This window comes from Tachypleus tridentatus, chromosome 1 (genome assembly GCF_004210375.1).
Source record: "Tachypleus tridentatus isolate NWPU-2018 chromosome 1, ASM421037v1, whole genome shotgun sequence".
NCBI classification, from domain to species: domain Eukaryota; kingdom Metazoa; phylum Arthropoda; class Merostomata; order Xiphosura; family Limulidae; genus Tachypleus; species Tachypleus tridentatus.
In genome coordinates, this window is record NC_134825.1 from 86,210,832 (window position 1) to 86,234,373 (window position 23,542).

Below are 23,542 nucleotides of genomic sequence, written 5' to 3' on the forward strand. Positions count from 1 at the left end.
TATATATAAATAAATAAATATAACAGAATATTAAAAAAACTTACAAATGATGATGTGATTGTATTAAACAAGCAGCTAATATCTAAATGCATCAAGAATTTTCAATTAAGCAAATTTCTTTTGAACACATAGTGTTTGTTTGTTTGTAGCATAAATATGCTACATAATCAGTTTTTTTAGATTAAAACGAATGAATGAAAAATATGAAAATAAAATTGTGGTGTTTTCATCAAATTTTGACGCAAGATACTTCGTTACGAAATATGTTAAAACTATAAATATGTGTTTAGTTGTGAGATTATTTGAACAAATATGCATTAGCCGAAGAATAGGCAAAAATATGAGGTAAAAGCCATATAATAACAATACCTTGTTACATATTTGTTTAATTATGTTGCCTACCACTTTTGCTGAAACTCCACTGAAATACTAATTGAAAATACAAGAAATAAGGCCATATCTTCCGATTCGAAGCTATCTGTGCTCTGCCCACCACAAGCATCGAAATCTGGTTTATAGTGGTGTAAATTTGAAGAAATATCGCTGTGTTACTGTGGGTTCAGAAGTTATAGTAGGTTTATAGTGATATTATTAAAAAGAAGACAAAATGAATAGGCATGGCCAAGCGTGTTAAGGCGTTCGACTCCTAATCCGAGCGTCGCGGGTTCGAATCCCGTTCGCACCATACATGCTCGCCCTCCCAGCCGGCACGGCCAGGTGGGTTAAGGCATTCGACTCGCAATTTGAGGGTCGCGGGTTTAAATACCCGTCGCACCAAACATGCTTGCTCTTTCAGCCGTGGGGCCGTTATAATGTGACGTCCAATCCCACTATTCGTTGATAAAAGAGTATCCCAAGAGTTGGCGGTGGGTGATAATGACTAGCTGCCTTCCCTCTAGTCTTAAACTGCTAAATTAGGGACGGCTAGCGCAGGTAGCCCTCGTGTAGCTTTGCGAGAAATTCAAAAACCAACCAAACAAACAAACAAAAGCCAAGATTTTAAAAAGACGTTACTTTAATATCCAGTTTGCGAGTCAGAGAGATATGTTTGATGGGTTGGTATCCAAGCAATGATTACTGATACTCTTGCGTTTAAAATTCTGAATAGAGACCTAATCATTTTGTGATATTTGGAACCTGAATTGGTCACCATGGTGGCCACATTATCACTTTAATTTCCGGGCTACGAGCCAATCTAATTCATCAGCTCTATAAAACTGTTTCCTCTGCGATTTTCGCAAGCTCTGTTGATAAAAATGGTCAAGGAAAGCTCAATGAAGATTATTTACTGTTTGTAAGATGGCAAACTGCGATGTCTACCTGACCACTTCTACTACTTTTTTCAAGAAGAACATGGTTCGTACAACCCTCTAAACTTCTCGTCTTTGTGATTAACAATGCTCAGAAGTAAGGTTTTTGGCAGTAAAGGTGTTTTTGATTTTTTAGGCTAACAGAGTAATACTTTTATCGAAATAAATTTTGTTTGTTCTAACTTGAATCACAGAAATTGTAACATCCTTTTCACCTAATCTCCCGAATTCGGTTTTATTCACTTGCAGGCTGTGTGTTAATAGATGATATTTCACCATAATCATACAAGTTTTACACTTTTTTGCCTGCTCTGATATGTTTTGTTTTGATAGATAATTAATTCTTCAACTACATTTTTTTCGGGCTTTGTATGACAGAAGTTAGGCAGAAATTGGTTCACTGTTTACTTTTAACGGATAGTCTTATATATAGAATCGGGTCTGGATGGACATTTCGGCTCACTTGTCAGTTGTGTACGGAAAGCCGATCCTCATCCGTAATCCAGCTAAGACCCTTTGTTAAAAGAAACAATTTTTTATGCTTACCAGTTTGTACTTCTGTTGAGACAATGCAGTTAATAAATATCTATAAATCAACTAGTATGCTAAACTCTGTAAAACATGTTAACAGTTCCTTCAATAGAAAAGACATAACCTCATTTGTTAACGTGCTTTTAGAATGGCAGTTTGCCTGAAGGGGCTGCTGCACATAACATCATAATACAGTAAATAACAGTTGTGATGACGTTTTATTAAGCACGCAGGTAAGAGTGTATTTAACAATAAACCATCAAAGAATGTCAAAAATAATATATTTCTTTAATTTAGCATTTTCTTTGTGAAACTATAAAACAACAGATCTTACTTTACAAACAGTACAACAACTCTGTATAAGTACTAGGTTTAAATTGTTAAATTCTTCTGTACTGTTTATAATTTTATTTCTATAGTTAATATGCAACTGTAATTTGTAATTACCTGTAGTATGTATAGCCAATGACGTTTGCAAGAAAACGAGAAACTTCATCACTTTCTACATTATGCCCGTTACCAAACATTACAAAAGAATCTAATCAAGCACTTTGACTTCAATTATGTATAATTATATCTTTATACGTACAACAGAAACGTTTTTAAAGTTTCGTTTATATAACGTATAGTAATAATAATCAAATTTTCAATTGCTAATTCTACCCAATATTAAAACGCAATCAGTTACTTTCTTCTGTGAATTAGAAGCTGTTGACATTGTTTAGAAGTACGTGATTTTATGTCGCTAAGATTTACAGATCGTCCTCGATTTTTAACCGTCTCCATTGCTATATATTAAAATTTTGAAATCACTACCATAGACTAAGCTATTTTAATAAAGCTTATTGCTAGCATTTTCTAAACCATAGACTTTATTATTAAGTTTTTATCGTTTCGAATTGATTTTCTCTTAAATATTCTGCAATATGTAGCTTGTGTAGCTACCTGCGATATTAAATGTAACTTCTGTAAATTATCTTATCCAGTTCGTTATACTTGAAAAACTACAATTGATGAAAAATAATTATAGGGTGTATATTTATATTTAAATGTAACGTACGTTAAGAATAACATATTCAATGAACCGGTTGCACTTCCTAGAAGGAATATCTTAATTGTTTATTTTCTACTATAATTTCTTGTAGCCTCAAGTGGTTAAGCAGTAATTCTGAAGGATTATGACGTTAAAATCAGGTTATGAAACCACCGTTTGGAAGAGCACAGATAGCCAGCCCATCGTGTAGCTTTATGCTTGTCAATAAATAAAGTGTCTTTTTTAGGAAAATAATATTTATACGATCAACAGACTGAAAGCGGTAACTTTAGACGTTCTTCAGATAATGTTCCTTTCTCTAGTATCGATTAAGTTTACTTTGATTCAAAGTTTCTTCTTGTTCAAGTAAATTAGTGATTTTAATTTTTTCATCAACGAGTTTAATTTTGAGTTTGATCGTAAATACATAAGGTTTGTTTGATTTTCGTTTTTACTCCTTTGATGATAACTCATTCTATATAAGAAGAACATTTAGGGTGTTTGAAACATTTTATGTAGTAATGATCAGAAACTATTTAGAAAAATATAACTTCAAATTAATTTCAAGTCTGGTGCAAAAATATCTTTGAATTTATGGAGTTTGTATTCAAATCGATTGTTATATTTTTTAGGGTATTTGAATATCTTGACTTTCTATCTACTGTTGTTAATATATCAATAGAAAACGCTGATGTTAAAGTATTTTACGATATATATTCACACTTGAACCCACAAAAATGTGGTTGTATGTTAGAATGCTACACATTCTGTGGGCAGGCCATATAGCCAAGTATATTGAGAAGAGCAGAGGCACAGAGGAAGAACCATCACAGACAAACAACTGAGTTTTGTCAAACACATAATGAGAAGGAATACCTTGAAAATATGGTAGTTAGTGGAAACAAGAAGTGTAAAAAAACTTGAGGAAGACCAGGGTTAGACTAAATAAGTAGTATAAGCAACAATGGCGTATTTAACGTCGGGTAACCAACCAACGGGCCCTCAAAATAATGCAAAAAAAATTACAAGTTTCAAAGCTATTTCTGATCAGTAAGGATGAACCTCTTAAGCAAATTGCACCGAGTACTTTGAAGTGTTAGAAATGTCTCTGATAAGAATACCGATAAGTGTGACTGAGATTTTGAAACGTAGAAAACACGGAAACCTTTGAAGAATCATGATCACCAACGTTCAAACTGAATGTGGCACCTAGAGAAAAGGACGTTCAGACACATTGACTGTTTAAATACGTTGATGCTTTCTTAATGCAAAGCTACACAATGCGTTATCTACACTCTGTCAATTGCAGGGAATCGTACCGTGTATTCTAGCGTTGTTTGTTCTCTCACTTACTACTGACGCACTGACATTAAATAAGTAAAATTATTGCACTCAGATGTTTTGTTTGTGGTCGTATCGAATTATTTCGGGCTTTTGAACGAGATTGTAAAATTGACAATATGTTTCATTGTTGGAGAGAAAATCTGAAGTCATTCTTTTTTGTCTTCGAATAGTCAAACAGGTAAAAAAAAAAAATTGAAGCCTACATAGTTTATATAAACTTTAACGTGTTAAATTTGCTAAGGTATTAAACCATACGCATAATCTGTGTTATCATTCAAATTAGTGATATATATGCATATGTATAACAGCAATAAACTGAAGCACTGAACTGATAAAGATATAATGAAATAATTAATTGAACTGATTGTATATACGTGTCGGAGAGTGTGTGTTTTATACAAAATTAATGTCCTCGAGTAAGGTGCTAAATAAATGTAATTTCAATCTGTATATTACCAGCTTTTCAGGAAATTCGTTTTACCTATGGATTGCGTTTTTCAAAGTTTAAAAGTAATATGCTATTGTATGTGTCTTTCAATACTCTCCATAATTTTATAGAAATAGGTCGACAAAGTTTTGCAACTTATACTCATTAGAATAAACCTGTTCGTTAAGAAAATGTGTTTCCGTTGAAAATCTGCACTGTAAACTGTCATTACTTTCAAACAGATAAAATACTTTATCTACTTTTACAGTTAAATTCCCATTTCCGTAAAAATTATTATTTTTTGTTAGAGCTTTTCCTTTGCCTATTTATATAGTATATTTTATAAAATATCTTTGTAACACAACAGTCCTTGGGTTAGTTAATAATTTTAACGTGTTTTCCCTCGATTTCTAAAAATACACCATCTTGCAAATATGTTTTTACTTAAGTACAAAGATTCACAAAAGTATAGATACCCGGTTTTTAGCAGTGTAAGTCCAACGACATATCGTTGTGCCACTAGAGGTATGCTTTTAGAGTAGCATTTATGTAAATAAAATGTTTAGTCTAATATTTCATTTCCTTTTGGTTTTTATCATCACCTAGTCCGGTCTAACTGAGAAAGTAAATTATATTTATCAAGTCTTCCTGTTTACGTATTCTTGTGTTTGTGCGCGTCTTTAATCACAGCTGGAGTTCAACACGGTATTTTTATAACACTGACATTCATAAATAAGCCTAAAAAACAATACATGGCCGTTTGTATTTACTTCTGATCAACATCGTTTATAAATTATAGTTGTTTGTGCAACAAAAGTTCGTTCAAAAAAGAGAGAGAGAAAAAATAAGTACAATGTATGTATGTTTGCCACGTGCTATTAATTGTAAAACGTTGCAATGAATAAAGCGTATTACAGACATTTGTCGTTGAGATAGCACATTTATGTTCCTGTCGTCTCATAAAATGTGTGTCTGTGGTGTTTTCATTTGCTTTATTAGTTAGCGCATCTCATTTTTATCTAATTTAGAAATAAGCCTGATAATACAATCAGAACAAAACCAACCAATTAAATACTCTCAGCTAATTTGCTTTAAAATAAATTTTGTGTGAAGTGATTGGAAGATGGCTAGCTAAGATGACCGCAGCCTAGTGTTTCTAGCTTTGGTGCGCAGCTTACAGATTAGGAGTTTTCTTTAGCTTCTGGACTCGCGAGTGAGTGCTGTCAGACCTGTTAGCTGAGTACTGTGAGAAACATACCAAGTAGACGTTTTGCTGCTGGTAAGCTCATTCGCTTTTGTTTCTGAATTGCCAACTTCACGTTTCAGTAAAGCCGTGAGAAATTTTTAGATTGTTAAGATAACCAGCCGGATGGCAAACTTCATGTTTCAGTATTTAAGTAAAATGTATAGGCTGATAAGCTCATCTGCCCGTCGTTTCTAACTGTAAACTTCGTCTTTTAATACGTAAAAATGTTTAAACTGTTAAGCTCGTCAACTCTTTATTTCTGAACTGTGAATATCGTCTTTTAGTAAGCAGTTCATGTAAAGAATTCTTAATGTCTTCAATGATAAGGGACGTATTCATAGAATGAACTAGTGTGGAGAATGAGGAAATGCATTAATATGAAAATAAAAGTAGTGTTTCTTCTTTTTCTAAAAACAGCAAGTTAATTGTAAGAAAATCAGGATTTCGTAATGTGAAATATCAAATACAAAAGTCCAATGTAAAACACGGTGTCTGAAATATACTTAGTTAAATGTAGTGCATGAATATAAATATGCAGTGTTAAAACGTTCAAACATAACTATAATAATCAGTTATTAAGTACTATATTTCCAAGTGAACCAGCGCTCCGTCTAGCAATAGATTCATTTAAAATATAATCTATATTAAAACAAGTAAAATTCATATTTTTGAACACAAGAAGCTGTAAGGGAAGAGGGCTTTCTGGGGCTGAAGCTACCCCAAAATGTAGCTGTAGCCTCCGCATTCAACAAACAATCCATATTGTTAATGCTGGTTCACTTCCTAAGTACCACAGAACGTGGTACAGAACTCGCGAGATGCATAGTGCAGCCCCCTCAATTTTTTGTGTAGCCAGCCATTTCAGCCCCCTCACAAGGAATATGTTGGCGTCGCCTCTGCAGTCGAATACTAGTAGTGTTCAAAGGATTAGGCTGTAATTATTTACGCAAATTAACTAAATATGATAAGTTTCTAGAATGCTTTAAGCCTTTGTTATTCACTACTATTTATCTTTTATTTCTTAACCCACGCGCACTGGTCTTTTAAAAGCGGGGCTTAACTTGATTCCACATAAAAATAAACTCTGTAAAAGTAAATAAAGAACTAGCTATCTGATCAGACTGAAATAATTAATATTTTCTACTACATTTAGCTCGAACTAATAGTTTCATAACAGTCCTTTTACACATGTATTTGAAAGTCTGAAATAAATGTGTATGATGCTAGATTGTAAATACTTATCTGATTATTGGTATACATACACACACATCTTCGAAAAATATTGATGTGAAAAGCTATATCGTCATTTTTCTATAGTAAAGGAAGTAAATCACAACACTTCTGAAATATTGAAGGTATCATGTCTTGTATTGTAAATAATTCGTAGATGTATATTCTGACGATTATTGCTCCGCAAATGATGCTAATACTACGGGGCCTGAAAAAGTCAATAAATCATTATGTTATTATAACACTGCGGGGAGCTAGATTTAAAGTAGCGTAAATATATATGTTTTACTATAGTTACGTACTGTACTATCTACATGCATAGTAGTTATTATTTGTTAATTATAATACTAATTTAAATAACTCAGTATAATCCAACCTTTATAAAAGCCCGTGTGTGTCACGTCACGTTACACTTGATTTCTCGAAATGGGAAGAATCATAAAACCAAAAATGCGCTTATTTAGAGAGAATAGTTCGATTACCAGCTGCCCATTACGATTTTAGTGCTAGGGGTGCAAGGATGTCATGAGGGGCGATGTCTTGTACATTATAAGTGTAGTGAACATTGATATAATAAGCCTAAAAATATACTGTGAGATAACCTAGCTTAGAGCTAAGTCCATAAAATTTATCAAAAATATAAAAATAACGATTCAATTTTGAAGTTAATTCGTTTCTGAATTAAGCTATTTTCTGTGACATTACGAAATTTCAAACAAAAACAAAATTTTTTTCTAGTTTTATTTTTTTTACTTTTCATTTTGTACTTTCAGCACCTAGAATAACAATAATATTAGGTTATATTTTTGTTCCACAGGAACATGACAAAGAAGCCGTTGTTGGAACATAGTGTTACCAAAACGCTCTGGCTTTTCTATACATATTAGAAGTTGTTAGTCTAACTGATTTTTAACATGAATTAATGTCTTGAATTATCTTAATTTTGACTGGCTGACAATGGAATTTACTGATGTTTGTATGCCTCGACGTCACACTTTTCTGCCTCTTTGTTGGTCAACCCTAATTTCACAAAATTTATTTATTTCAGTTAGATATGAAATGCGAGGTTAGGGCATACTATTGTGACACTGCATGGGGAGCTATACCTGAATTAGCATAAATATGTATATTTGACTATAGTAAAGTACTCTACTATTTACATCCAGAGTAGTTATTAATTGTTAAATTATACTATCAATTTAAACAACTGATTACAACAATAGTATATTGGCTATGTCCAACACTGTTTATTATAGTTACGTACTGATTTATTTATGTATCTATTACTGAAATAACATGTTAGCATGCCCGATTCATCTGTGGGTACTCTACTATAAAAAACGTGCATATTGTTGATAATAATTATGTATTAAAGCTGGATTACTCAGTCTTTCTTCGGTTCGTGTATACCTCAGGTAATTATTCAACTGGCAGAAAGCAGAATGCTGAATATTCACATGAACTTATTGTCAGTGTTACCAAGAGTTTCAGTAGGATAAAGATAATTGGTACACTTAAGCACTCTTTCAAGACGTCAACCAGTATCTGGGGCCTATTCTGTAGAGGTGTAGAAAAACCACCTTGTCTTCCATCGATAACATTCTTCATCAAAATGTATCTCAGAACGGCTGGTATGGGTATAAACACCTATTGATAAGGAGAGAACAACGTTTCGACCTTTCTAGGTCATCTTCAGGTGGAGAGAAAAAAATTATCAGGATTTGGCAGATTTTCTCTGTTAAGATCTCAGAACACTTCAGTGAGTTTTGATGACACTGAATTGATGCTGTTTGCTTTATATGTACATCATATTTGGAGGAAAGATTACTGATATGATCAGGAAAATTAAGTTACCATTTAAAAACAAAAAATCTTTTATGGAACCATATTCTGCATTTTCACATTGGGTTTGTCGTTGAATAACTCAAGGTATGCTAACGTTAATATTAGATTTGTTTACAGTGTTATTGCTGTGTTTGAAGATATGATGTGAATAATAATCTACGTTCACTGTTAGTTATGTCAGTTATATAAAGTAGTTCTATTAGAGAAATGCCAGAAACAATGTCTTGGATTGGACTTTGCAAAATTACAGTAGTTTCTTTCAAATATTAAAGAGAACATTGTAAACTGTTAAATTAAAAAATGAATTCAAATGATTCCAATATTTTTAGATAAACTATAGCATTTTTCTTGACCTTCAACAGCTCAATTATCATCTGCATACACAATAACCTCACTCATGTGACGTAAGAATGGATGACATAAACAGAACCTTTCCCAACATTCAACATTCTCAACCCAGCGTGTAACTAAAACATTGAATAGTGGACGTGTGATGAAGCTACTGTATGCTGGGTGCCATTTTGATAGATTGCCTTTGATTGTTCTCCAGGTTTAGGTGTTTATGTAATTCAAATAGTTATTCTTTTAACTTGTTTGATACAATTTCATATTGGTGGGACTAAATATTAATTTATAAAAGCAAGATTAAATGAGTGACAATTATTTAAAGCTCCGTGATAACCAGTATTGGAACAAATATTTTTATACAAGCAAACTGCTTGTTTTGATGTTTTCTTTTAAACCAAGTGGTCTGTGTTTTCTGTTTGTTTATCGTTGAAATTTATCTCCAGTAAGTCTCACACACCTACTGTAAATAATCTGACTAACAAAACCTGACAGTAGCAATACGGTGTTGGTTTCCAATTATCAAATGTTAGCAGAATACTTTGTATTAGAAAAATGCTAATGCTTCACCAGAAGAATATAGACTTGTAGAAAACATTAAATGTCAATAGCAGCTGTGCTATGACTATATAAGTATTTTTTTCATCAAAAAGTAGGAAGCACGTGCGAGATATGTATGTTTATTGTTTGTTTTGAATTTCGCACAAAGCGACTCGAGGGCTATCTGTACTAGCAGTGTAAGACTAGAGGGAAGGCAGCTAGTCATCACCACCCACAGCCAACTCTTGGGCTACTCTTTTACCAACAAATAGTGGGATTGACCGTCACGTTATAACGCCCTCACGGCTGAAAGGGCGAGCATGTTTGGTGCGACCGGGATTCGAACCCGCGCCCCTCGGATTAATAGTCGAACGCCTTAACACACTTGGCCATGCCGGGCCCTGTATGCTTATAATAAAGGTTTTCTATGTTTGGAAAGTGAACAGTTTGCTTCTTACATAACGTTTAGTAAGCTGATAATAGAAACCCTAAAATTGCTCGTATTTGAATGACATGTTAGTATATGTATAGAGGTTTACTGTCGTTTAAAACATTAGATGTATGTTTTCTCAAACTGTTGAATGTTTGTTTGAGAACATTTCACCTGTTGCACAAAGTATACGTTTTTCATTAAGCAGATGCTTCATAAGACGAAAATAGTGTTTTAAGTAGCACAACAACGACGAAAATTAAATACTATGTAGGTAGTTTTCGTTTAGCTGAGATTTAGAAATTACTTGACGTGTCTTTAATGCCGGAAGTATTTATTTAACAATATTAAAGTTCTGTTTTCGCATTCTAATGTTAGTTAGTCAAAAAATTTAGTTTTAATTTTCTGTCGTAAAGATATCTCTGTTGCTGAAAAAAAGAACAAACAGAAAGGCAACTCAATTTCTTCTCTAAATTTATAATTGATAATTAACCCAATAACTATGCTCTATTACCAAAACCTCAATGTTTACCATATTCAAAACCATTACAAAATAAAAGAAATCAACTACACCAATAACCTTAAATAACTAACAATTAAAAAAAAAGAGTTAAGATTACTTTTATTTTTAACGCTTTATATTTGCTCACTTAACGTCAAAGATCAAATAAAGATAGTAGCTGAAAACCCCTGGAATATGGCAGTATAAATGCAGCTGTTTTGATCAGAAAACTGTTTGAGGTGGTTCGTATTATTGCAAAATATGTACTTTCAGTCAATAATATCTTTAGCTCCAATATTTTGGAACCTAAAACATCACGGTCATGAACTGTAAATGCAAAAGTCAGCATTTTTTATTGTTGTAAACCAATCAGGTGAAGCCAGAGACAAAAAATAGAAACTTTCGATTTAGTACCCCATTTATTTATTTATTTGTTAACAATATAGATGATGGATAATTGTCACAGTACTTTATTTCTAACCGAAATATTCGTTGTAACGACACACATGTTAAGGTGTATATAGGATTTTGTCATGTCTCAAAGACTAGAAATATTGGAGTACATATTGTATAACCATAATTACGAAAAAAGAACACTTTCACGTGTCCTCTTCTGCTCACCTTTTTTTTTTTTTGTTTAACTGAAGAGGACACGTGGAAGTGTCAAACTTGTATCTATATAAACTCGTTGTGATCCAACAACAGTTGATCTAAACTTCATTTTAGATTACACGCTATTGTATATATCCCTATTAGTGCATTGTGGTGTATTTAAAGGTTCAATATATGTTTAATTCATCTTCAAAAAAGTCATTCTGTTTAATTTTTGGCTGTTTGTTGATCCGATAATAAGTAATTAGAATTGACGCCCATTATATCCTTTATTTCATCAAAAATACATAGCGTAAATTATGGATTAGAAAAATATCTGTGTTTATTTTTAACATAATTATTTATCATTTTATGAAAATGAAAAGAAGGTTTTAAACGTAATTTTTTAAATTATTTTAATTAAACATAACTGGAATTTTGAATGTGCGTATCAAATTACATAGAAAAGCACAGACGACATAAAGTCGTTGTGGAACTGTATGTATCAGAAATGTGTTCTGACACTGGTTACATACAATCTTTTGCAAATTAATTGAAACAAGACGAAAATTACGAAAAATCCCCAAAACATCTTCTTCAAGGGATGTTTTACAAACTGATTGATGTGAGATTATCAAAGTTTCTCACCTGGAGATCTGCGAACATGCAAACTTCTTTGATCCTGTACGAAGAAATAAGTCTCGTTACTGAATAACACCTTCCTTCATTGTTATTGCGTCCAGTTCTTGTATTTCAAACCCCATTGATACCGTTTTTTTTCATTGAGTTGGTAAAAAGTTGTTTTTGACTGGTCTCCTTGCCCTTCTAACACAATTTCGAATGACGTAGTATTCCTCAAAATTTTGTCATATATCCCAAAAATAGATCGACCGTACTGCAAAGCAGCTAATGACGCCGTCTGTGTGAAAAAATGACTATTAAAGGAAATCAGCGGATCCAGCGAGCCTACACAGGCCGCCATGCTGAAAATATTGTAAAATGACCATTTGTTTCAATTAATTTGCACAAGGGTGTAGATAGTATGATACTATGATACTACTGAAAATCAATCGTCTTTCCGGCACAAAATATTCATATACTCAGACCATAAAGGTATGTATACATAGGAAATTTAAAAACTCAAAAATGCGATTTCTTTGTATTTAACGGTCATTGGGAAAACAAAAGAAGTTAAGGCACTAAGACAACGTAGAAAGAGGCCAGCAAAACGTTGTACCCCAGTTGCACTATCTAAAGTGCAATGTCTTGTAACAGATGAAAATCCAAAATTAAAAAGAACAGTGGCAAAAGATATTAATATTCCTTAAACAACGATGAAAAACATCATGAAATATTTTCGATTGGAAAAAAGGCCAATAGGGTATGGGTTTACTTCAGGTATATGGAGAATGAAACGAGCATTCATGCTCTTCCATATACGAAGATATGCTCATGAAATCGCTTATGAATTTCTATATGATCAGATTGTGGAAATGGACGGCAGAAAACCGTCTTCCTTATACATTAGACGAACTATAGAAAGCAAATATCGAAAAGTGGTGTGCTTTGGACACTACAGCCTTTTGTAATAGAAACTACCCTACAGAACTATCGCCTAAATGTAGGTCATTAGACAAAGCACGGCAAGACTTGGCAACATAGACTGTAACGAAGTGGTGAGGCACCAAGATCGTTTCGATGTAGCGTACTAAACCTTTGTAGAATTCTCACAGATAAACTGTTTAAGCATCTACTCTCTTTATTCTTTCATGCAAGAGAAACAATACAATGCTTCTACTAAATGGTTAGTGAGCATGTAGATTATCATATTTTAACCTATAAGTAAAATTCTGAGGATAATAACATAAACTGTTACTAAAGAAAATATTTGTTTGTTTGTTTTTGAATTTCGTTCAACATCACTCGATAACAGGCCTATGCTATTCATCTCTAATTTTGAAATGATAAGTTAGAGGGAAGGCAGCTAGTCAACATTACCCACTGGCAACTTTTGGACTACTCTTTCGCCAACGAAAACTGGGATTGAAGGTCATATTATAACGCTTCCGCTGTTGCAAGAGCGAGTATATTCGGGGAAGAGATTCAAACTCACGATTCGCAGATCGCGAGTCAAACATGCTAATCACTAGGCCCATAAGGAAAGAATTTTGGTGTTTTGATTCATCAGTTTCTGAAGTGGAATTTTAATTTTTTTATTGTATTCACAAAGATATTGAATATAAATACTTAGGAAGTAATAAGTTCTTTGCAAAACTCACGGTCCGGCATGGCCAGATGGTTAGGGCGCTCAACTTGTAATCCGAGGGTTGCGGGTTCGATTACCATCACACCAAACATGCTCGCTTTTTCAGCCATGGGGACTTTATAATGTGACGGCAAATCCCACTATTCGATGGTAAAAGAGTAGCCCAAGAGTTAGCGGTGGGTGGTGCTACCTTCCCTCTAATCTTACACTGCTAAGTTAGGGAGAGCTGGCGCAGATAGGTTCGTGCGAAATTTAAAACAACAACAAAAATAAATCATTGGTTAAGCCTGATTTACAGTATTGTGTTCAGTCTTGGACTCTTTACCTTAGAAAGGGACATTACATTTTTGGAAAGTATTCAAAGGAGGGCTGCAGGAATGGAAAAGTTGTCTCACTAGGATAGGTTAAGATCTTTGAAATTGTTTTATCTTGAAAAATAGAATAATCGGAGGGGATCTGGTAGTGGTGTTTAAAATTGTCAAGGAAATTTTTAGCACTGATGTATCATCTTTTATCGTGCTTAGTGGTTAAATGGTAGGACAAGGCGACAGAAATGTAAATTTTAGCAGGGTAGGAGTAATATTTAACTGGACAATTTTAATTTTCGAGCAACGAGGGTTGGCCTTTGAAATAAGTTGCCTTCATATGTGGCAGATTTAGTAATTTAAGCAAATTTAAAGGAAGGCTTACTAAATATTAAAATGATAAAGTCTGGTTTTGAGTTGTTTTATCGTTAGCTCAGCTGGGACAGTTTGGATTGACTAACAACGCGCTTGTTGACTTTAAATGTTAAGGCATACTACTTTGCTCCCAATTTGCCCTTGAAGAAGAAATGTCAACATTTTGAAAGCGTTCGGGTAATAAGGTTTTAATATCATTTTTACTTTATTTGGTATAGCTGAAAAATACAAAAAAATGTTTAACAATAGAAATGGCATACGAATTACAAAAGCTTATTTGTCTGGTATTACAGATAATAATATCCTTGGTATAAACCTGTTTAGAGTATAATAGGACATGACATATGTGAACTTGAGTTTGTTTGCCATCGCATTCATAATCAGTGTCTCGTGTTTATGAAAATATTTTACTTAAAAATTGAAATTTAATGTTATAAATTATTACACGAAAACACTTACATTAAATGTTACACCAAGAATGTAAATACTGTGACTGCAAGGCAAGAAAACAACACATTTTAAAAAACAGATTAATTAAAAGTTATATATAGGAGACACAATCATACCGTATTTGTCAATTAAACATGTGTATTTTTGTAAATTACGATCTGTTTAGCTATTTAATGGTTAATTTGAAATATTTATCTAATTCCAGATACCTTGGAAGAAAAAGAAGATGTTTTATTTGTCTGCATTGGTTCTGTGGTTGCATTTGTTTTCGGTGGCGCCGATAACAGTTGCAGAAATACGCCCCGAATCAACTCTAGAGTGCCACAAACGATTGTATACCTTTAAAGCTACACGAACAGACAGCAAAGGGCGCCAATGTTGGGATTATTTGAATGCAATGTCCTGTTGGGGACGTTGCGATTCTGGAGAGGCAAGCTTTCATTAATACATTAAAAATACATCTTATTGCATATAAGTTTTAATTAAGTTATAATTACTTCAAAGTAAAACTGTTTCTTCTTTGTTTAAAATGTTAAACCATTTGAGAAACTTTAATTTATGTTGGTTACAGTATTAATACGCGAGTGTATTTTGTAAATTAAACAATTTACAAGTTTCTCTGCACTTCTAGTACGTATCGAATGCATCACTATATACTTTAGGCCAATAAAAATCTAGTAGGTTAACAATACAATATAATAACATTTACACTGTATTTTAGTAAGATTATTTGTTTTTGAATTTCGCACAAAACTACTCGAGGGCTATCTGTGCTAGCCGTCCCTCATTTTGCAGTACAAGACTCTTGGGCTACTCTTTTGCCAACGAATTGTGGGATTGACTGTCACATTATAACGCCCCCACGGCTGGGGGGGAAGAACATGTTTGGTGCGATCGGGATTCGAACCCGCGACCCTCAGGTTACAAGTCGAACGCCTTAACCCACCTGGCCATGCCGGGCTATATTTTAGTAAGAAACGAAATCTAAAAAATTATGAAAAACAGAGGAAAGAGAATAGTGAAAAGCAAATTTATCGTGAGTAAAATATAAAAGAACTAAGTTTAGTTCTGAGTCGTCTATCTTGTATACTGTCTTTGACTATGGGTGGACAGAATAAAAGTGTACAGTAGTACTTTATATTTCTACTAAAAGCTTCATTTTAGATATAACTTATATAGTGTATTTTTCAATCTTGCATTCTCTACTAATAAAACATATTGACTAGCTTGAGTTTTATCACATAGTACAACTATAATGTAAAATTTAATCAGAAGCGTTTTCTTTACTCACAACACGTATTGGTTAACACTTTAATTAAAAATCTTACACTAAAATTAACTGTGCCACTACAAAATGTTACGATAACAATATTATTTGCGTTACTGTGACTTAAGTTCATGTTTTCACCTTGAAAGTATTAGTACTTTACATGCTTAGGCTGTATACGTCATAAAACTTGTTTAGAAATTTTTCTCTATTGTGGCCATATTTTAAACACAGACTGAACATAATTTTTGAACATTTTAACAAATCTTTGGTTGTATAAAAAGTGAAAATAACGTAATGCAGATGGAAAAATTATAAATTTAATTAACTAATTGAATTAGATAAACATTAATTCAAAATTCCAACATGAGTTGCATTTCATAGTTTAAATTTAAATGTTCATTTAAATGTTTTCTCAGCACTGAACATCTAAGCGTTTAAAAGCTATTCTATTTATAGAAGTGCATATTTCAAAACTTCGCTTGACAAAAATATTTAAACGATTGGGCCTCATACACTGTATAGAGCTAAGAAGTTAGATTATATAGTTTACAATAAATAAATATATAAAAAGTAAGGAAAACTAATAGAGAAGGCGTCCATAATGTTGTTAACAGCTAGAGACCAAAGTTCTGTTATATAAACAGATTATCAGTCGCATAGAAAACTGTTATATCCAGTACCAGCTAAAAACATTGAAGTGATTTACAACTACATGAACAACCATACTTATTAGTTCTACTCTCAACTTCCTGCACTGAAACAAACGAAGTTAATTAATCAACCTTGTGTTGTAGGCGGCGCTGGGTTGAGCAGTAATAATCATCAGAAGAAATAAGAACACGAAACTGTATACAAATGAAATAGCACGAAACATTGCTGACATTAAATGTTAAAACGATAAGTATAATAACGTGGGCATTTACTACACCTGAGTCTATTTGACCAAATGACCTTTCAACAATGCGAGAATTCTGGTCCCAAGATGAAAATGAACGCCTAGTTTCGAAGTCTCAGGATGACGAAAACAGTATAGTTTATTTTGGCGACAAATGCACATTCTTTAATTTGCAAGTTTCAAAGAAATAAGTATTAATTAATTAGTGCGAGAAGGGGATGGATTGTATGAAGGATAGACGTTTAAATTTGTCTCCTGCTAATACAGCGGTAGGTTTACGGATTTACAACGCTAAAATTAGGGGTTTGATTTCCCTCGGTGGACTCAACAGATAGCTTGATGTGGCTTTGCTGTAAGGAAACGCACACACACATTTAAATTTTATCAACAAGTCTTTTCATACTTTTATTTTAAATTTAAGAATCAATTTGAAAACAAAGTTGGTATTATGATATAAACGTCAAACACATTGAATTTTAACGATATACACCGTCGGTATTATGATATAAACATTAAACATATTGTACTTTAATGATATACATTGTCAGTATAATGATACAAACATTAAAAATATTGTACTTTAAGGATATATACTGTCGGTATAATGGTACAACCATTAAAATATTGTACTTTATGGGTATACATTGTCGGTATTATGATATAAACATTAAACGCATTATACTTTATAGATATACACTGTCGGTATTAGTATACTTTTAAATCGTTCATTAAAACTGCCCTACTCTATGGTTATACAAACCAATAATAGTAACATATATGTGACTTGAATTCTGCCAGATCTCGTTAAATTTTAGATCCAAAGTTTGCTTTGGATATAATCAAATGATGAAAACTATAGTTTAAGACTACTTTGGTTGTCTTGTGAACTGATATTTGACTGACACAATCAACTGCATTAGTTCTTCCAACCCAATTTTAAACGTTTGTTTCTTGTTAAGCACAAATATACATAACGATACATCCGTACTGTGTCCACCACGAGTATCGAAGTCCGATATTTTAGCATTATAACCTTTCAGACTTTCTGTTCAGTTACTTCTAAGTATCTCAGAAAGTGATATACAGACATAGCGTATGTTTAGTAACCTATTTTTAATATAAAATATTTCATTTGTTTTCATTTACTAAGGTGTGTGTTTGTGTGCAGTTTTCACATAACCCATTGGTTAAGAAAGTTGTTGAGTTCTTTTCACTCTAGTCACCTACTCATTCTATTTCATTCACATAAGAGATAACCTTTGTTTTCCTGTGTATAGTTGTTGAGTTATTTTCACTATAGTCACCTATTCATTCTGTTTTATTCACATAAGAGCTTTGAGAGAGTTTAGTAAGATATAATTTAATTTAGAGATCTCACTCTTCAGTGAAGGAAGCTGTCTTCCATTTTTTGTTGGAACATCTGATAAGTTCGAATTTGTATGTGGTAGTCTTTTTAGGAACCCCAGTCCTTTGAAGGATAGAGTACTCATCCACATTTCTGGTTGAGGCCACCAAACTTTAGTTGAAAACGACTGGAGGTGCCACTGGTGCACTAACTCTGCTAGCTGGAGATTTTTCACTATCACGTGAAACATCTGACACAAAATGGTTAAATTGGTAATCCATGGTGCAGTAACGAATCTCTCTAAGGTTACAGAAGAGAAGCAAGCCATTCACAGAATGAAGGTAGTAATCTCCAAATTGGTTCTGGCATTGACATCCTCTAAATATGCATATTGTCTAAACTATTGAATTTTAGCTATGAAACAGATGAACTGCTGTCACGTGGAAGAGTTATCCAATGCTGATGAGACTAGTCCCAGGAACAATAGACATTACACGTGTATGTGACAGAAAAAGTAACTTAAATGATGTTCCGTGGTCTACTATATGGTGACCAATATCTAGCATTGGCTTCATGTAATGTGGTAATATAGTACCTGCATGAAATGCACTGTTTTCTTTTCAGAAAATAAGCAGCATTAGTTTCAGCAATTATATGTCCAAGGAAGAATGAAGTCTTGATGTTCTTTTGCCTTTATATGTGCTTGATTATCCAGGTTCCTGTTATAATGGTTGTCAACAGAGCAAGTGAAGTTGAAGTGACTAAGGTTAGCAACGGTGCTAAGGACTGCAACCATTGGGTGTTAACTCTCTGTAATCACAGCTGAACTGACTTGGATAACCATTTGATGTACCTCATGATGACACACAAAGTAAACGAATACTGATCAAGAGGTGACTTGCCAAATACTCTCAAATTGAAGTGCAAACCCCTGCCCAATGTAGACGTAATACATAATATATGACCCTACTCCAGTTCAGGCGCCCCAAAATATACACAAGAATGCGTGTAGTGGTTAAGATCTGCATTTGTTGATGCGCACAAGTTTGCACGTGAACAGTAAGACTGCCATACGATATAAGAGTTAGTACGACAAGACGGTTAAGAAACGAATGTACCAATGTGGTGATTATATATCAGTGGCACAGAAGTTACTCAGTTGTAACTGGACAATTCCTTATCTTGTACCTTGTCAGACTGGTCTATTGACAAACAATTTACAGCAGCCGTGAGTTACATGAAAGAACATTGAAAAACTAAATAAATTTTGACCAAATGTTAATAATAATAATAGTAAATAATAATAATAACTTTATTAAGCAATAAATTAGATACAAAAAATCAAATAACAATATAAAACCATCAACAAAGAGTTAACTCGTTCTGTGATGGTTAAACACATAATAAAATAAAATCAAAACTTACAAAATCAAAATAAACTTCCCAGAATATTATCATCAGTATTTAAGATCCATTGTTTTAAGTATTTCTTTTGATTAACACGATTAATAGAAGATCTTATACTATAAGGAATAAAATTATGAATACGAGGTGCCAAATAAAGATATTGATGAAGTGTAACTGTTTTACGTGGTGTGGGTACATTAATTGGAAAAAAAGATTGAAGTCGTGTAAAATATGAAGTGACTTTAAAAGGCCTATTAAAAGAAACATGCATTGTAGATAAAGCTAAAAAAATATAAATAAAGTTTATCATATGAAAGAGGGGAGTTAAATTTACTGAAATCGGTATCAAGCCTATGGGTAAAAATAAGAGAGAAAACACTTTTTTGCAACTTGTGAATAGGAATTAAAAAAGTCTTATATGTGCCACCCCAAATTGAAATACAATATTGTAAGAAAGATTGAAAGAGAGCATAATATACACTTAACAAAATATGATAAGGAGCACAATGACTAAGTTCAAAAATTAGCATAGAGAAGCTCCGACAGGAAATGAATCTGTTACCACAATCGATGAACTCCTGACATATACAGCTGGAAGTAACTTCATTAGGAAGTGAGCCAATAAATGAAAAGAAGTACGTTCTTTGTTTTCTGAGTTACTAGATAGTGTTTTTGATTAGATATATGTATTAAATTTCGTGATTCCTACTCGTTTACTATCAGGTAGGATGGTAATTTAGTCGAAAGGTCAATGGTTAAAAGGAAGTGGCATTCCTTGCTTTCCAAGCTACCAGACGGTATTTCTAAGTACGATATATGTAGTATTGTGTGTGATTTCTACTTGATTACCAAATTTCAGGACGGTTTGTTGGGCATGAGATCGAAAGGATCAGAAAGGCTTTGTGTCCCTTATTTTCTGACTTATAGTGCAGCAAAGTTTCACTCAAGAAATATCTGCAAGGTATCAAACAATATATGCTCGATTATCACATACTTTAAGAGGAACTGTGCTACTAGGCCTAATGCCTGGAACATCAAAAGTTGACTAAACTGAAATATCATTTAGGATATTAGAAAAGCAGTTGAATGTTTCTTTCAAACGTTTACTTTATGTAAGTATAGTTGAGTGGCTGTAGTTTTTTTAAGCACATTTAAGTTTGTGTATAACTCCTTCACGTGCACTGAGGAAGTTTAGATCCTCTGAGTGTGAATATAAAATATCAAATTATGTATATATATATATACTACATTTTCTAATTAGTCTAATCTCTAAATTAGTGTTATTTGTCAAAAGTATTGGTTGTAATGCATGTAGGCTTTTTTACTAAGTTTTGTTTACTTTTTATTGTGTTAACGCTATTTTTTATTGTTACATATAAAGGGTTTAGTTGATATTTTTGTTCTGTTTTATAAGTTTGTTTTTTATTTATTTTCTGTATTTTGTGAAATGTTTTATTTAATATAATTTAATGATTTAGATTATTTTAGATTTGTTTAATGTATTTGCAACGTATAATGATTTTATGTCAAATGATTTATTTTTTCAAGTTCGATTTGTTTTTTACGTAACATTTTAAATATGTGTATGCTGTAAATATTTGTAAATATGGGTCATATCGTTGTTAAATGACTATTTTTGTGTTCTATATTTTTGATTTTATGTATAGATCATAATGTATAGACCATTATGAAAGTTATTTTATATAGTAACATAACTGGCCAAACAGGATCATTATTAAAGTTTTTATTTAAGTTTTGAATCAGTGTTAAATGTTGTGAAGTCTGCATTGACGTGTAAGCATTTTTTACAGGGACGAGAGAAGGTTACGTCGATTTCATAATCAATAAGATAGTAAAGTTGATTGGTTTAAAAAAATCGAGTCAGCTTATGCAGCCTGAAAGTAACGAGAGGGAATGAAGTAGAATAAGTCCAGGCTTCATATAGTCCTGGAGTGTGAATTTTCTGTATGATGTTCTGATCGAGTAAAACGTATCGTAACACCATACATTTTCTAAATAGATTTGTTTCACATTCCTAGTATTACACAACGTTTATGTGATTATATAGTTATTTAGCTTTATAGTACTAAATACTAAGTCAAAATATCAGAAACCTAATACATAATACGTTTCATGACATACATACTATTTGATATTTTTGCCAGCTGATAATTCCGTATGCTGTATTTTATACTCAAGTGAATATAATGTGTCTGTATATATATTATAGCTTTCTTTTAATAGGTGTTTCAATCTTCCCAATTTTCAGGAACACTAGTTGCCTATAGGAATTACACCAAACCCTTTCTATAATATATTATAGGTTATAGAAATCACTGTTTTATAGAGCGTCAGTGTAGACATGTTATTAATTGTTTTGTATCACAAGTGAATGGTTCTATAACAAGAGGAAAGTGTTATGACTAACCTTCTTATTATAGCTTAAAACATAACCAAAACTTCACTTTTTTAGATTGCAGATTGGCGGTTTCCTTACAAGAGGTCTTATCATTCTGTGTGCATGCATGACGAAAAACAGCTGCGAAAAGTGACGTTAACACACTGTGACTTAGACGTCGAACCTCAGCTCCGAGACTACCTCTTCTACGAGGCCGTGTCATGTTCATGCCAGATTTGTCATTCATCAACAGCAAGCTGTGAAAGTGTTCCATACCAAGCAAATAGAGCTCCGTAAGGTTCAAATAACTATTATTAACACTTGTGAGAGCATAACAGTGATTTGGTTCTGGGCAATAAAAGAGAAATGATCTGGTTGATAACTGATAAAATAGATAATCACAAATTCTAAAAATCTTGTAATGACTATCTCTTTCTGGGTTGATTTCGAAATATTTTAGTTTATTTACCTCTTTCTGTCGTTATACAAACCTGGCATTAGGGATTTTCACACAATAAAGTCATGATTTATCTTGCAATCACAAAAAGCTTAGTTTTATATTTTGAGACTCGAATTCACATATGATCATATTATATTGGGAGTTCACTACTGCATTTCCGAATTATTGTGTAATTGTTTTTAATTGGGTTATTTAGGTTTTGTCTTTCAACACGAAGCATGTTTAGTTGTTGATTCGTCGATTCGCTTTCTTGTTTGTTCATTTAAATTAACCACAAAGCGTAAAATTTTAAATAATGTCTCGTTTTCAAAAATAAAATTAAAATGTTGTTTTTTCCCACATTTAAAGTTGTAACCGATGAAACAAAATAAATCAAATATGAATAGTAGGTGGAATTAAAACTATTTAGCTTCTCATAACTAAAGAATCTTAAAACTATATAAATCTGATTCATAGCCTGCTGTTATTTAACTATCACCAAAGTCGTTAGGTTGACTTTTACTTGGATTCAAACTAGGTAGCCATCAACTGTCATCTAAAAACAACTACATCACTGAAGTCACCGGACCCGGCACCAACTCACATTTACACAGCAGTTTGAAACTTGTTAGAAAAACGTTAATATCAAAATTTAGTAGACCAACTGATAGCACAGAATACTGCAGAATTTTACTAATGTTGTATTTGAGCATGGACAACACTTTACGAGATTATTAGTGCGTGTTCAAATTTAAACGTATTCTAATCCACGTCCCACCAAACAATTTTCCCTTTCAGCCGTGAAGAGAGGTTATAAAGTTCGGTCAATCCCACTATTCGTTAGTGAAAGATAGCTTAAGGGTTGATAGTTGGTGATGATGGCTGGCTACCTTCCCTCTTGTCTTTCACTACTAAGCTCTACTGTAGTTTTCAAAACAAACCAAATTAACTTTAGAATTTTGCAATGTCGTAAGAAATTCAATTTCATGGGCGAAAAGTAATTTTGATATCTATAGAG

General features: G+C 32.8%; 1 protein-coding gene across 1 annotated transcript; it reads left to right on the forward strand.

Annotated features, from left to right (window-relative positions):
* The first annotated feature begins 5,797 nt into the window (after positions 1 to 5,797).
* Positions 5,798 to 22,859, forward strand: LOC143254550 (thyrostimulin beta-5 subunit-like). The gene is made up of 3 exons (XM_076509716.1): positions 5,798 to 5,924; positions 14,976 to 15,200; positions 22,161 to 22,859. Exons 2-3 carry the CDS (start codon positions 14,997 to 14,999, stop codon positions 22,380 to 22,382), a joined length of 426 nt encoding a protein of 141 aa, XP_076365831.1. The 5' UTR covers positions 5,798 to 5,924; positions 14,976 to 14,996; the 3' UTR covers positions 22,383 to 22,859.
* The last annotated feature ends 683 nt before the right edge of the window (positions 22,860 to 23,542 follow it).